The 18,148-nt window shown below is 37.8% G+C and overlaps 1 protein-coding gene across 1 annotated transcript; it reads left to right on the forward strand.

Annotated features, from left to right (window-relative positions):
* Positions 1-16,510: 16,510 nt before the first annotated feature.
* Positions 16,511-17,934, forward strand: CFDP2_17 (Craniofacial development protein 2; the record flags this gene model as incomplete). Its single annotated transcript, XM_035734061.1, has 3 exons — positions 16,511-16,522; positions 16,573-16,864; positions 16,928-17,934. The coding sequence occupies 3 exons, from the start codon at positions 16,511-16,513 to the stop codon at positions 17,932-17,934; spliced, it is 1,311 nt and encodes a 436-aa protein (XP_035590102.1).
* Positions 17,935-18,148: the final 214 nt, after the last annotated feature.

Genomic DNA, 18,148 nt, shown 5'->3' on the forward strand with positions numbered 1-18,148 from the left:
TGCAGTCCCATGGAAGCCGGTGACCGACGATTGGTTCATACGCCATACTGGAGCCCATGTGCACCATTGATTTGGAATCCGGCTCAAGCGCCGGACATTCGCTCTTCGTCCTCTCATTTTCGTAAACAACACCCCCGCCACGAGAAGGCAGTGAGTAGGACTTCCCTGGCAGAGGCTGTATACGCGTAGCCGTGTGAGAGCATTTCAAGAGGGATAGCGGACTCTCCCCACTCTCGGCCGTACCAGGGCATTTGAGGGCGTTCAGACATACGTAACACGTGGCCCAACCATCTCAGTCTAAATCAAGAAAGACCACCATTTTCGGACGCCGATAAGCAAGACTGCGTTCTAAAATCTGACGAATGGTTAATATGTGGTTGATGCAGCCACGACAAGGTCTGAAGCCAGCTTGATTCTCTCGTGTTTGCGGTTCACGAATCTTTGTTAGGCGTTCGATAATTATTGATGCTAGTATTTTAGATGCTATGTTAGTCAAACTAATCCCTCTATGGTTATCACAGGATGATTTTGACCCTTTCTTATGTATTGGGACAATAAGTGGTTGGAATCAGTCAGATGGAATGTTATATAGATCGCAGATTTTAGCTAGAATATTAGTCAATTTAGTCGACAAAACTGAACCACCATCCCTAAAGACCTCTGGAGCCAATCCATCTGGACCAGCTGCTCTTCCTCGTTTCAAGTTAGCTATAGCCTAAACATTCATCAGTGTAGAGTAGGAAGAGCAGGAAACTTCAGACAATAATTCGTAGCACGTCACACTTTACAGGGCTTCATCCGGTTAGGGTTTCGTATTTATTTCACTCCGTATTAGGTCTCAGAAGAGATATCTCATCCAACCCCTTGTTATTCCGAATCTGAAAAGCTCCTGTACAAATCATGAGTGACAACCTATCGATGTGCAATGCTAACCGGTGTTGGGGATCATTGGGAGAAAGTTAGGGGTGGCCAAACCAAAACGTGGCATCAGTGCTTGAAGACACTAACATCTGGTCTGAGTCATGTTGGTAAATGCAGACTATTTGATTGTGGTCCGTGTGACTATCGTAAGCAATGGTTGGAGGCCCTGGGTGACATGGCTCGGAATCTATCACAATGGCGTAGGTGTATACACTTTGTTTTCCCGTACGTACTATATCTTTCTTCCTGTACTATATCCTTACATGCAATCTTTCTTTTATATATTACCACCATTGATTTAACTACTCCTATGAATTTGGTGTTCATCTTGTGCTAATGACGTGTGGCAACTTGGACCGATGCATATATGTGCCTAGTCCTACATTATAGCTGACTAACTGACTGACAACCTATCGAATGCCCTGCTGCAATTTACGAACATTGATAGAAAATCCAATTTCTTGGGTCACTGGCTTGTTCTCGTCCTGCGATTCGGTTATATTCGGACAGGACCTCTTACGAAACTCATGTTACTGTAGATTCAACAGACTTCAAGACTCTGTGACTATGCAACTCATCATTACGTGTTTTTACCACTATGCTGGTCAGATTAACACGTTGGTAGTTAGATCAGTCAGTCAGTCAGTCAGCAACAACGTAGAACGTACGTGCGTACATTAGTTCGAGTTGCCATACCACATTAGCACAGAGATACAATTGTCGATTCAAATCCCATAGTGGTATATGTAGTAAAAGTGTAAACAGTAATCGTAAAGATTAGGGTTTTTTGATGTTATTCAAGGAATATCGTCCAGTGAAATAAATTTAGAAAGAGAAAAAAGAGATGTGAGGAATTTGGGAGAACACAAAGAATGGATTAACCCGCGCCATTGCAAACGATTTTGAGCCATGTCATTCAAAGTCTCTAATCATCGGTTACTATCGTCTCGCGGATCCCAACCAGGGTAGTCTACACCTACCAACATGGCTCAGTCCACTTGTCAGGGACTTCATGGACTTGTGCCAAGTTTTGGTCTGGCCGCCCCTAGCTTTCTTCCAATCTACTCCTACACAAAAAAAGATAAAATTTAGAGAACGATAGCGAATAACACTAGGCGGACTCGGATCGCGGGAACTACTGCTCAAGGCAGATGGACCATACGTGTTAATCAAGAGAGGCGGACCAGTGTATGCTATCCTTAAAAGCAACAAAGTGAAACGCTAGCTCCAAAAGTATTTCCAATGAATTGACAGATTGGGGACGGTGATGGCTGAACCACAGAGGTCAGCACGCCTATAGACTCGACTATTCGACATGGGTTAGATGCTACTCACAAGATTGCTTGTAAGTAGTATATGGTGGAACTTGTCATCGAATCTATTTCAGATATCAGACGGAAACAAGAGTTTCAACTGTTAAAATGCACTTATTAGGAAGAACACTCAAAGGTCAGACAAGAAGACAGTAACATGCGTAAATTTTATGAAACTCACTTGTGTCGACAGATTGCATTTGAGGGTTACGATAGGTTTTTGGCATTACGGTAAAGCTAAGTTTAAAAAAGTCGATTTTAGAAAAATTAGTGCATTCTTTAAGCCGACAAGTCCTGGGTGATGTCTACATTGCAGGTGAAAACACTCACTTTATCAACAACGTTTTGATAATCAGAGTCCAGTAACTCGTCGTGGAACTGACAGACAAAAATATCGAAATAAGTTGAGTTGTTTTTTGTTCAACAATTAATAATTATTGAAAGAAATTTATATAAAAGACAGTTGGTGTCGAATAGACAGTGACCGGCTGTTGCTTCTAGACAGACTGGTAGATAGTTAGACAGATATTCGACGTATCAAATACATTTTTCCTACTTTTTATACTTACCTAATTATTGATTTATATAGTTGCCAGTCAGGTGAATTACATGTTGTTGATTTGAGTTGAATTAATGTGTCCGTGAATTGGTAGCTCATCAATTGTTTTATGGAACTTTCGCGTTAATGTATGCAGGAACATAGTTTTTACTGAGTACTTCATCTCAAGCTCTAAACTTTTACTTTCTTTGCTCTTTTATTATTTGATCTTTTATATGTAAATAGCCTTAGATGACTGAAATGAAATCCTCAGAGAAAATTATACTATTGTGTACATCACTGATAATAGGTGAACGAGAAAATGGTCAAATAAGCTAAATAATATACTTCTGTGGAATACTGGTAAAAGTTGGTAGATTAGTTGATGGTGTGGTGAACGAGATTGGTTGTATTTAGACACAAAATTACAAAATTACTTCATTTGCGAAATATCAATCAATCGTCTCAGATTTCACTGTCCCTTCATTTTCACACTAATCATTCTCTATTCTCGTTCTCTTTTCTTCCATCTTCTTAACCTTCTTCCATTAGGCATTTTACTTTCGATTGATGATACGTACCACTTGTATCTATCGACATCAGTAACACACATCACACGGGTAGGGTTTCTGATATACAGTAAGTCAGTCGTATAAATAATAAGATCGATGATTGTTCGTCCCAAATAAACTACCGTCCTATTGGTGTTCAGGAGAAAATCGGACGCCATTTAAGTGGCGGGTATTTTTTAAAACGGATATACACCAATATAACCCGTTATATCAATAATGAAGATGATCTCAAATTACTATCTCAATAGCAAAATACACTTATTGAACTATTGGTCAAGAATATGTCGTCGTCTATATATATATATATATATATATATATATATATATATATATACATTCACAGTGCTTAATTATGCTAAGAACTCAATAAAACAAACGATAGTTGAAAAGGAATTTCGTCAAAAATACAAACATAAAAATGCATCAACTCAGTGATTAACATATACTGCAAGATAACCTCAAAAGAAATCAGAATGATTCTAAATCATCACATTATATAAGAAAATTTATACGAATAAGTAATGCTTTTAGGTGTAACTCGGTAAGTGTCTAATGCATAATACCCGAAGATCAAGAAAAGAATCGAGACTATCAGTCAGAAGATTAGAATTTGGGAGAACACAAAGAATGGATTAACCCGCGCCATTGCAAACGATTTTGAGCCATGTCATTCAAAGTCTCTAATCATCGGTTGCTATCGTCTCGCGGATCCCAACCAGGGTAGTCTACACCTACCAACATGGCTCAGTCCACTTGTCAGGGACTTCATGGACTTGTGCCAAGTTTTGGTCTGGCCGCCCCTAGCTTTCTTCCAATCTACTCCTACACCATAAAACATCTCACGTCGGGGCAGTCGGTGGTTGGGCATACTTAACACATATCCTAGCCATCTCAACTAATGAAGTTTTAATACTTCATCAATTGATTCGCCATCCTTACCTAGTACCTGTTCCCTAACAACTGAGTTACTCGGTGGTCCCAGAGTATACGAGCAATGTTTCGAGGACACCCATGATGAAATACTAGTAACCTACTCTTACAAGCCGTGTTTCACTGCCATAAAGTAGAACAGAACGAACTGCTGCGCAGTAAACACGTTCTTTGGTTGGTAGACGAATATCTCGTCTACGCCATAAATGACGCAAGTTGACAAAAGCTAGTCGAGCCTTCTGTATCCGTGCTGAGATTTCGTCACACATCAGACCACAAAAGCTGATGAGACTCCCAAAATAAGTAGAGCGATCGTTACGTTCAACTACTTCACTCCCTATAATTAATTCGGGTGTCGATACAACCCAATCCTGAAGCAACGTTTTGCATTTCGAGGGCGAGAATCGCATCCTGAACATGCCTGCATTGTTGCTTAGAGTGGTCAAAAGACTCTGCATTTTGTCAGCGTCTTCACCAAATAAAACGATGTCATCAGCATATTCTAAGTCAACAAGTGAATCTCTCGGTACAAGTTTAACCCCTGGAAAGTCAGATGTGAAAATTTTTATCTCTAAAAGCACGTCAAGGACAAAGTTAAACAAGAACGGAAAGAGTGGATAGCCCTGACGAACACCACTTGAGGTAATCAGTTCTGATGACAGTTCGCCATAAGCCCTCACTCGATCAGATATGTTCGAGAAGAGAACCTGTATAAGGTTAGTGTACTTCATTGGTACTCCTTTCAGTGACAAACACTGCCATAGAACCTCACGATCAACAGGGTCGAATGCTGCCTTAAGGTCGAGAAATACTATGATTGTGGGGCGTCTGGATGTGTGTCTATGTTCCAGGACCTGACGTAGTGTGAATATCTGGTCTATACAACCACGTCCAGATCGGAAACCAGCCTGGTTTTCTCTAGTCTGTTCTTCACGAGCTTTAGTTAGGCGGCGAAGAATTATTGAAGCTAATATTTTAGACACTATATTAGTCAAACTAATTCCTGTGTGATTGTCGCAAGAGGACTTTTGTCCTTTCTTATTGACTGGCACAATCAATGATTGAGACCAGTCAGATGGGATTACGTCCAGTTCCCAAATTCTACCTAAGACCTCAGTCAATCTCGCTGCTAATACTGAACCACCATCCTTAAAACTCTCAAAAGTAAACCTGTCAGGGCCCGCTGCTATCCCACGCTTCAGATTTCCTATAAATTTCTCAACTTAGTAAAGGGTTGGAGGACTTACATCAACTTGCCATTCAGGTTGACTGGAGATCGTGGGAAACCGAAGTGTGGCTGAAGGCCAGTTGAACTGATCCCTAAAGTGTTCTGCCCATCGATCCAATCTCCTGGATTGAGAATGTATAATATGTCCATCTTTTTCTAGATAGTTTCGCTAACAGTCGGGCTCCTAATACCGGTTTCCTTAACAAGTCTGAACAGTTGTCTGATGTTACCTATTGCCGCTACTTTTTCCATCTGTCTTGCTTTCGCTACCCATCACTGTTTACGATCATTGCGTAGGCTTCTTGTCAGCTTGCGCTTAAGCTGACTCTGCTCTTCGTTATGCTCAGAGCCAGATGGAATGGGTTTTGAGCATCTATCACAGTGGTAGATGCTGCTGAGATCCAGTGTTTCTCCCCAACTTTATGGTTTACCGTACTAGCAGATATCACTGCTGTTTTCACATCTTTTCGGACATCATCTCAGACCGCCTGAGGAAGGACATCACTCACATGGTTGCCTAACTGTTTTTCTAGTTGTTTCTGAAATACATTGCTGGGTTGGCTATCATTAAGTAGGGCTGTTATATCCTAGCAAAGATTACATTATGAGTAACTTCTGAGACATATTAATTGTGGTATAACTATCCAATAGTTAGATTGTGTATATCTATATTCCCCTTATTATAAGCTTCATTTTGACACACAATTTATTATTATATGATTTACTGTTCTTAAATTATACTCAGTTTATTAATTACGGTCTCCAACATTCACAGACACATTTCGGCTTTGTGTATGAATGCTATTTATTATTTTATGATGCATTGCGGTCTGTTTGATTGATATATAAACCCAGTATGTTTGAAATATATGATTCGCATAGTGGAGGCTGTTGTTGGCATTCCGAACTCAGCTGAATGTGCTAGGCGAGCAAAGAACCAATAGGACGCCAGGCTGATCAGACCGGTCGGACGTCATTGGTTTAGTACAGTATAAGAGCGAATAAGTCGTATTTTGATTGGTGAATAGATTTCGTGATAACTAGCGGGCCATAAAGACACAACAAGGGCCCTAAGAGGTTTCATTGCAGCGTCTTTCCTACGTCCAGTGGGACGCAGACAAATAAGCGACCGCATTAGACAGTGATTTGAATCTGAGCATGTGCTCCAGAACGAGACCCTCCACCGGTGGCCGATAGCGATGTGATCTATTTGTCTCCAACTTTGGGACGAATTCGGGGGTGGCCATGTCAATAGGTGTCTTTCTTTGTGCTTAACGTTAGGATTTGATAGAAACAGGCGGTTATCTGAGCATAGCTGCAACAGATAGTCGTCATTATCTGTTCATTGAGCCGCGACACCATAAGATCCACCCATGTGTCTTTCCCTTTCGCTTAGTTTACCTACTTGAGCATTAAAGTCACCATCCACTATTACTACATCAGAGCACCTAGATTTTCGGAGAAGGTCGGAAAGCTTTCTGTAAAACTCATCTTTTACATCGTCTGAACTGCAGTCAGTGAGAGAATAGGCAGAGGCAACGACGAGTGTCCCTATCTTTCCGAGTCCTTACTGTTCCGTTTAGTCGGACAGCGCACAAACTACTGTCTACTGGGATCCACTCTAAGAGAGCTAGTTCTGCCCTAGGACTCAATGCTATACCTACGCCAGCGAGGCCACGGGAAGCAGCATCAGGGCTTCCAGATACACGAAGCGTGGATCGCGTTGGCTCGTTACTTTGACATGGTGAGGTCAAATGAGTGACACTACTCGGATCCTGTATGCGCGTTTCGGAGACGCAGGACACATCGATGGCGCGAGATTCTAAAGTCCTAGCTAAGGAAGCCTGTTGTCCTATTTGGCACAGTGTTCGGACGTTATAAGCTCCAACATGAAGTTTAGAGCGTGGTTTCAGGAGACCAGGAATAACGTTCCGCGTACTCGAATCGTTTGCCCTAGCGGTGCGAGGTGATAAAGGGACGTGAGAAGGGTTAGTCGGGGAGATAAGAGAGGTATTAGGAGGTGTAGGAGGGATTTGAATGTGACTAACTTGGTCTCGCGTGCTGTTACGGGTATGAGAGCTGATATCACTTCCTGGCTGCCCACACTGTGGAAGGGTATTTCTTGAGGAACCTGAAAAGGAAGTTGGATCAATGTTGGCCTTAGTGACCTGGGAGTGTGACCGCAGAGCCCAAGGGACAACTGCTTGAGGCTGGTCGCGCACAGTCTTTTGTGGGAGGTTTTTAATGTGTTAGCTCCGTTCTTCAAAGGGCCTTACCGCCGGAGACGGAAATCTGTGGGATACGATGAGGTGTGCATTTTTTGGGTCGACCTTTTCCAACCCCACCCATCCTTGTGAGAAGACAGCATCGCTGCAGATGCTGGTTGTCCGAGGGAAACATCTTACTGCTGTCACACCCCTTTACAGCCAGTAGTACGACTTCGCCTTTAGACCTTGAGTTGCTGCTTTTAGTGTTACCGTTCTCCAATCGACCTTCCTGGCATGGTCGGACCTACAGAACATGTGTTCCAGCCAATATAGCTCGGTTGGGTCATCACGGTAGGCAAGCCTGACCACCGCATCAAAGTAGCAGCTACTGTATGGAAAAGAGTCTATGATATAGAATGTAGTGACTGCAATACTATATATGTAAGTGATAACATGACAGTCGAGTATTAGTCTGAAGAAGCACAAACTATGTTTGGAACATTTTTCTAAATCATCAGAAATAAAAAGACTTGAAGATAGATCACAGATAGCGCTAAATACATATAACTGACCTCGATAGTATAACATTTTTAGTGCTTACAAAGAAAGAACGAAGGATATAGCCTAACAGATCTGGGAAGAACAAAACAACTTAGACAGAAGGGATGCAGTATAATTAAATTCACTATGATAGCTGGTTAATAATGATTAAATAGTGGTCTAAAACGAAACTGATGGTGGGGTCGTGAATAAGCACTGTTTAGGAGTTTCATTCTAGGAAGAAACAGTTGTCCAATGCTTCTTAGGTTTTAACGATTGTTTAGGTAAGATCATTCCGCGAGGTCAACTACGAAGATGAAATTTATTTATTTTACTACTGCTTCTCCAACTCGCCTTGTGGACAGAAACGATGGGTTTTTATTTATTATAAATAGTTATTATGTTTGAATTTACCATGAATAGTCGGTCTGTTTAGCATGATATAATTATGCCATTTTCCGTTTATTTGTATTCGATGCATTTCATGACAATTTTGACTAACTATCAAACGAATTCATTTGGTATTGTTTGTTTGAATCTTCCCATTGATGTTTAGGACTGTAATTGATCAGTCTCTTATTGGCATATATGCATCCTGTGCGGACAGCCTCGATATTGCCTTAATTCACAAGCATTCTAAACAAAGATGGTTGATAGCTATCGAATGAATTAATTCCACTTGCAACCATATACTGTGTTCGACGACTTGCATACTAAATTTATATGTTTATAGCATACACAAATTTCTATTTTTAATACATTCCATTCCTGTGGCTCACATTCACACTCGAATTTCAAGAACATTCTGAATTCTAACTTCTTAAAAATTATTGGACACCTGGTTAGTACACAATTATTTCATGAACCTATTTATACTCGGTAATTTAATATTTGATCCTTTCCGTGAAGAGGTTGAGATCAGACTGGGAAGCGAAACGTTGGACTTTTATAATTTTCAATCCCCGAGATTTTTGTCTACGTATATATTCATTTTCAATGCCCTTCATCAACTTGGCTCAAAATATTTGTAAAACTACTCGTTTTAAATTTAAACGAAAGTTCTTATAAAATGTCATTATTCTTAAGATTAAGAATGGGTTGAGGTAGTAACAAAACTATTTTAGTACTGGTTTAATGAATGTAGCTTCGGTAGTGAACAAAAAGACATGTTTGAATACTTTCGAAACCAGTACGTATTTAAAGTGTTGAATCGGTTCCACAGTACAAACTATCAATTTCCTTGTGCTAAATTCACATTACTAATTACTTGTTAATGTTTAGTTAGTCTTCTAATATAAAGTTCTATATCAATTCAGCCAAAATCCAAACGATGTATATCATTTTTCTACATATAATTATCATTTTCAACAATTAATATTTTTCTGTATTATCTACAGTCAATAGCTTTAGATAATTAAACCTATTTTCGAACATGTAATAGTAATCTTGAAATGCTTGTTTTACTTTAACCTTAATTATTCCTTAAGCTTATCGGCAAATTATAAATTCAATTTTTCACCTCAGCATTGATATGTGTATTCAGTGTGAAAAAACGGATGAGCATCATGAACTTAAATTGAATAAAGAAAGACATCGATTTGAATGACATTTATTTTTGTGTTCGACAATGTAGGATAATTAATTTTTAAATTTCCTCCTCATACACATCCATTCATCCATACATATGCACATATATACATATGAACTTTGATACATTCCATTATCATTTTTATTTTCATTACAGAAATTATTCTCACAGCTATAATAAGTTAGCCAGTAATAAATACATAACTGTTAATTTGAAAAAAAAAGATTTTTTGAAAGATATTTTACTGTAGTTTATCACGTTTTCTTTCACGTGATTACATTCTGATTCGATTTTCTATGATATTATATTGTCAAAAATCAGTAAAACTATGTGATTTAATTAGATTCGTAAATGTAATTAGTTGTAAAGATAAAATAACACTGAATTCAGATAGCGATGGTGAAGAAGCTCGGCTACAGGTTCTCGCGCACAGGTTAAATATTACCGAGGATGACGGATGTCGTTATTGTTCAGATATTAACAGTATTTTCTCAGTCACACATCAATTTTCATAATGTTTGTACATGTTACATAGCTTTTATTCCAGTTTATTATTAGTTTGACGTATATATTGCTCAAAACATGAGTGAATGTTTAGTCAGCCTAACCAAGTTATTTATAACAATGCAATATCAGGCAAGTAACAATCATCATTCAAAAAATCAAAATTCGACCGCTAAAAAGTATTATGCCAAAAATGAGCTCTGACAACTTGAACATTTAAATGAAAACACTTATTATTATTATTATTATTATTATTATTATTATTATTATTATTATTATGATGATGATGATGATGATGATGATGATGATGATGATGATGATGATGATGATGATGATGATGATGATGATGATGATGATGATGATGATGATGATGATGATGATGATGATGATGATGATGATGATGATGATGATGATGATGATGATGATGATGATGATGATGATGATGATGATGATGATGATGATGATGATGATGATGATGATGATGATGATGATGATGATGATGATGATGATGATGATGATGATGATGATGATGATGATGATGATGATGATGATGATGATGATGATGATGATGATGATGATGATGATGATGATGATGATGATGATGATGATGATGATGATGATGATGATGATGATGATGATGATGATGATGATGATGATGATGATGATGATGATGATGATGATGATGATGATGATGATGATGATGATGATGATGATGATGATGATGATGATGATGATGATGATGATGATGATGATGATGATGATGATGATGATGATGATGATGATGATGATGATGATGATGATGATGATGATGATGATGATGATGATGATGATGATGATGATGATGATGATGATGATGATTGTATGAACTTTCTTTTTTGAAATACATATAAGAGAAGTTTACTCCGTCTTTCGCACTATAAATCGTTTTATTATGTATAAGTATAATCTATTTCGATACTGATAGTACTTTGATAATAGATCTCATCCGAAAACGGCTAATTTGTCATTTAATTGCCTATTCTGTAATATCTTATGTGGAAGTCGCATCCTTGTGTATACTTAATTGTGATAAATAACAATAATACTTGGTGTTTCTGAAAAACACATTTGTCCTGAGTATAGAATAATGTATTTGATGTGAATATTAAGAAGTTACACATAGTGGCCACGTCTGCAAGTCTGAGCCATGTCATCCAGTTGAATGAATATCTCCACGTTCACCATCGCCAACCTTCTCCAAGTGTTACATGTCGAATATACATCTTTTCAGTCGTTATATGCTTGGCTTCAAAGACCGTGTGTTTAAGAGTCAATGCCACTACAATTATTCATCCGAATACACTGTCATAGTGAAGAAACGTATATATACAACGCAACATTCTAGTGAAAATTCTAGACCGATGCAGTACTACAAGTTTTCGTAAAGAAACGGGTACTTATAAAGCCAACTCTTGTTTTTAATTTTCACAAACAGTTACTCGTTAAGATTATCGGTATATCTCCCCATGAAACTACGAAAAAGACGAAAATAAAAATTGGGCAAAAGTTTATTGATGCATCATTACTACTGGTACAAGAAGAGCAAACTTTTGAAAGGAGCGAGAACAAACATTCTAGCAGAATAGCATGAATTCATTTTATTTCGTTGGTTCTTGTCAGCTGCTTACAACATGTGGTATTTAAAATCATAATTCCATAATGGGTTTAAATTACTTACATGAGAGGGTTTAGTCGGAAGTTATATTGAAGACATATTAGTATAGTGTAGCAAGGCTGTAAATAAATTTAATAGACTGAATATTGTAAATATATACATTCAGTAAAAGAACATTCTACAGCATTGATTGTGAACAACATTTGATGCAGAAAAATCAGTTTACAAGTTGAATATAAAGTTAAGTTAAAAATACTACAAAGAACTTCCTATAGTAAACAGTTTCTGCCATGTCTCCACACTTTGTTGTATTTTGATCCATATTTTATATCGTTAAGAATACTACACAAAGACAAACGTTAGAGAAACTACAGTCTTACCTACTTATTGGTAATTCGTAGATAAAAATTGGCTACGTTGAGTGTCATCTATCTTCAATCGACTACAATACCTAAGAATATGAGGAACTTTGCATTTTATATTTCTCAATTGATCGAGATTGCCTGTAAGAGTTCGTCTTCTTATGTATGCCAGAAGCATATGACGGCAAGGACACCGGCATGTCCCATTTTATCCACGATTGAGGTTACATCTGCTCGCAATTCTTTTTACTTCCAGCCACATAGAAAAGGACGTTCCCGACCAAAATTATCGGTTATTACCAACTGAAATACCGAATATCTACAAAGTAGAATTGATCTGAAAATAGTTCACTTTCGGCGTGAATGTAATGAGTATGGGAAGTCTGAAAAGGGAAAAATTATTCTATTTTACTTTTGGAATGCCTTTAGCATACTAACAAATTTAGTCCAGCTTCTGAAACGTCTGTTGAATTTTATACGTTGAAATGTCCCGCTTACGTCAACTAAAATATCTCTTGAACGTAAGGCACAACAAACAGAGCTGAGCAATTATTAAAAATTGGTTATTCGTCGCAACAATTATTTACTAACTGAAGAAAGTACTACCAACATTTAAGACTTACCGGTTATTTGATATTTGGTCATAATCCTTGAGTAAAACAGCGATTCACATAAAGTTCGCGTATCTAGAACTGTTAAGTTATTCTTATTTTTGCTACGTTGTTTTCTGGACCTTATCAATTTTTAAACAAAGACGGTAAGGTTCAGTAAAGAAATTGCTATCGCAGATCAAGCTACGAAGCAACAATCGATCCAATGTGTGCACTACAAGACAGAAAGAGCTAAATTAATGTTCTTCGCAATGATTTTTGCTGCAGCAAAAGACTACCTAATATTCATGCAACCCGAAGACACCCAACAAACCCACAGCAATGGGGTGGCCACTTCATGTCAGGTCGTTTAAGGTCGTTTAAAAGCAACTGAGGGTGGCTTTGAGCGAACCTGACATTTATACCGTCCTTTTAGATACTCACTGATTTCAAGGAAATTTAGCAGTCTCCATAACCTAATACTGACGATTATCACGTGCCCACTAGCTTTAAGAGGAATTTTTTTCGGAATTCCTGATGTGCGGAAAGTACCCACGGTATACAATAGAAGATCGTTATGCACCATCGCGGACTAAGTGAGATTAGACGTGTGTATCGTTGGATGTAGGTTTAGTGGTCTGGAGGTTAAGCGTTCGTGTGAGAGACCGAATCCCCTGAGTTTAACGCCCGGTGGTGGGGTCGTGAATGGTGCTTGTGACTTACAACTATTATTAAGGCAATCTACACAGCATCTGCATCTCAGAGTGGACATCGACTCTGGGATGCAGGTACATCTATATAATGAGTCCCAAGTAGTACGAAATGCGAATCCTGGATTCCACTGTTAAGCAACATCCATCTCTGTTTGAAATCTCTTTCTAAGCATTTTGTGATTTCGTTCCATTCGGTTATAGAGCACTAAATAACTACCGCTTGATCACCTATCTTCTTTCTAGATTTTTGCTAGATTCCGTGGTTGTTCAGTTTAGATACAAATACATACTCTATCAACGAGCTTGTTCAACCTGTTATGAGAATTAGCAAGCTAGGGATAACTGGGAAACTGTAATTGGGATACCAAATGAAGTAGATAGATATGAAGTTATAGATATGCACACATGCTTCCCTTGAACCAAGAAAGAAGACCTTGAATAGATGAATGATTGCCCTCTTGCAAAAACGTTTCTTGTTTCCAATCTATCACCTAGTGTTTAACTTTAAGATAGTATGTAATGTAAAGCATGTGATATGTCTAGATTTCTCCGGTACATCACTCTGTATTCAAATAGCCTGATATATGCATACAAATAATAGTGGTAACCCCATTCTTAAATATAATAATCAGCAGAAAAAACATATGGTAACTTTAGTAACACAAGGATGTAGGGAGTAAATCCATACAGATCGAATATTAAATTGCAATAGCAGCAAACAAACAAAGCACAAAACGACTTATGTACCGACGTTATACAGAAGAGCCAAAATTCACCATATGAAAAACTCAAGCCATTCATCTTCCTTGAGTCCTTGGTAAAGATGGGTATCAACATAGCTTCAGCAAAAATGTTTAGGAAGTGGACACACTAGTACAGTAAACAAAAACCGAGTTGTCTTACCAATAAATGAAAAGCATCTTAGAAATCACCACAAAGATTTGCAAGCTTTTCAGAACGAGAACTGCCCAGAAGCGAATAAAAACACATTATTCCTTTTTATACGAATTGAACGACACAACAGCTAAAAAGAGCAAATGTAATAACATCTACAAAATAAATTGTGCTATCCACAAAAGATATTACATTGGATAAAGTAGATGACTCATCCATAAATGTTTAGCAATTAAAACATTGAGTTCAGGGAAGATTGCACAGTCAAAAATAATAATTGCGTTTATCACATTAATTATTCGGTGATTACTATTGATTGCAATAATATTATTTTAAAATTTAAATAGCAAAAATATCGTAAAAATTTGATAGGAATTTAATGAAATAAACTGAATTAAGTTACTGCTCAAGTTTGCAACAAATTGCACATAAGAAATTCCCATCGTGTAAAGCAAAACAACACAGATATAATAGTAAATTCATTTTTATGATATCCCAAAGAGTAGAAAATTGCATTTCTTACTTTTCGTGCCTCAATGTAAGTTACTTCTTCAGAGTAAATAAACAACCAAAAAAACGTAGATTTGAGCAAAAAATTATGCTTTCAACTAGACCTTCATCAGGCTTCAATTTAATATACAAGAGTATTTGTATGAATATTTGTAAAGTATTGAACTAATCAAGACAACTAACGAGTTTTTGGTGACCATGAAATGGAGATTACATATCTATACGTACTAAGAAAAAGTACGAAGTTATTTTACGATGTCAGATGTACTAATAATAATAAATACTTGACTCACTGTTTTATCCTAAGAAGTAGATCAAAACTTGGGAAATATTAACATTAGAATAAACCTTATTAAAAGTAATTCGAATTAAGTAATGAGAAGTTCCCAATTAATCAGATAGTGAATGATTTATACGAAAAACGGGGTAAAAACACATATGAGCACATGAAGAAAATTAATTGAAAAACTAGTAAAATCGTTTGTTAAGCTTTATTTTGGTAAGGAAAGGATAGAAGTATTAAAAATTTCTTCTAAACGCACAGAATAAAGTCGTAAGTTATATGTAGGAGACGAAAGTGAATCCCCTTGTGAAAATTTATTTGCCAAATATCAATCAATCGTCTCAGATTTCACTGTTCCTTCATTTTCACACCAATCATTCTCTGTTCTCGTTCTCTTTTCTTCCATCAGGCAATTTACTTTCGATTGATGATACATACTACTTACATCCATCGACATTAGTAGCACACACTGAAGTAGAAATACGTTTGTTCACTGCTCAAAACGTCTAGGATGTTTATGAAATATCTTTTCATGACACCATAGAGCATAATTGATAGTGTTAAATTTATTACATGCTCAAATATTTCTCTGTAGACCGTATACAACGGACAAATCAACACTCTCTAAATCTTAATCCTGAGCCTTTCATATTTGAACAAACCTTAAACTTGTGGCACTACGTATTGATGACAGTCTAGTCAGATAGCAACTCTCGGGTTTTTTAGTGAGAATCATTTATCTATATGACCGTTGAATATTTTTACATCGTAGCTGGTGACAGTTCGTGATGAAAATTTCAACTCTAAATCCCTCATCCTAAAACTAACTTGAAACAATGTGGGCGCTCTTAAAAATCCATTTGGGTCGATTCAAGTTTTCAGGGTATGGATAATCTATATTCATAACGACGAGTTTATATGTTGTTGATTTTTCGATTTGCAGACAGAGTAGTCTGTAGATGAGATGAATGGACTCATTAATCATGCAAAATCTGTTTACACAATGCAATATGATTGTTTTCTTTTCGATAAACTATCCATTTATGGAAGTTTTGTTCTAATTGACTATAAACTATTTGGAAATTCGTCCATATACTACCTACTTTTACCAAGTAAGTAACTTAAATTCCCTAATGGTCAATCGCTTTCGGCTTCCGACAACTATGACGGAATCAGTGAAACACATTGGACGCAAGTTGGACAACAACGAATTGCTTCAGGGGAGCTTCTGCTATACTCCGGCCATGATGGAGAAAATGCCCCACATACACAAGGAATTGCATTGATGCTGTTCAAACCAGCACAAAATGCACTTATAGGATGGGAATCTCATGAACCAAGGATCATCAAAGCCTCATTCAAAACAAAGAAAGAGGGCATTACAATGAACGTCATCCAATCCCATGTGCCTAGCAACGACTACAATGAAGACGTTAAAGATCAATTCTACAATAGGCTCCAGTCAATCGTCGAGAAGTGCTCAAGAAAGGACCTGACCATTCTGATGGCAGATTTCAGTGCCATGGTTGGAATGGACAACATCGGATATGAAGACATCATGTGATGACACGGACTTGGAGAAAGGAACGAAAATGGTGAGAGATTTGCAAACCTATTTGCCTTCAATAAACTGGTCATAGGCGGAACTATATTCCCACATAAGCGCATTCACAAAATCACATGGACTTCACCGGATCACATCACGCACAACCAAATCGACCATATCTGCATCAACAAAAATTTCAGGAGGACTACAGAGGACGTGAGAACCAAGAGAGGAGCTGACATAGCCTCAGATCATCACTTGCTGGTCGCCAAGATGAAATTGAAACTCAAGAAGTACTGGACAATGGGGCGGACAATATCACAAAAGTTCAATACGACCTTTCTTCAGGATACTAACAAACTCAACAAATTCAAGATAGACCTCAGCAACAAGTTCCAGGCCTTTCATAATCTACTCAACGGAGAAGGAACTACTGTGGAGAGCAACTGGAAGGGGATCAAAGAGGCAATCACTTCAACATGTCATGAGGTTCTGGGCCACAAGAAGCACCATCACAAGGAATGGATCACTGTTGATACACTGGATAAGATTCAAGAAAGGAGGAACAAGAAGGCAGCAATCAATACCAGTCGAACAAGAGCAGAGAAAGGCAAGGGACAAGCTGAATACACAGAAGTAAACAAACAGATGAAGAGGAGTATCAGAACAGACAAACGTAAATATGTGGAAGATTTAGCAACGACGGCGGAAAAGGCTGCAAGAGAAGGAAACATGAGACAATTGTATGGCACAACAAAGAAACTCGCTGGGAATCGCAGCGAACCAGAACGACCAGTGAAAAGCAAGGAAGGCGAAGTAATCACCAACACTGATGAACAACAAAACAGGTGGGTCGAACACTTCAAAGGACCCTTGAATCAACCAGCCCCATTGAACCCACCCAACATCGAAGTAACATCCACGGACCACCCAATCGATGTTGGCCCACCAACAATTGGAGAGATCAGCATGGCCATTAGGCAAATCAAGAGCAGCAAAACAGCTGGACCAGACAACATTCCAGAAGAAGCAATGCTTTAATTTAAAGTTTATTTTACCTACGACACAGTGAAGGAATACAAATTATATGTGTCCACATGACACTACACAACAGAAATAGGTTTATACGATACTTGATTTTTAGCCAAATTTCCCTACTCCAAAAAAGTCCTTATCTACTTGTCAATGAGATTTAGAAGCTTCCATATATTTTTGGTATATCAAATAATGAAGCTAAGTCAGACTACTGTGGGGT

This window comes from Schistosoma haematobium, chromosome 3 (genome assembly GCF_000699445.3).
Source record: "Schistosoma haematobium chromosome 3, whole genome shotgun sequence".
NCBI classification, from domain to species: domain Eukaryota; kingdom Metazoa; phylum Platyhelminthes; class Trematoda; order Strigeidida; family Schistosomatidae; genus Schistosoma; species Schistosoma haematobium.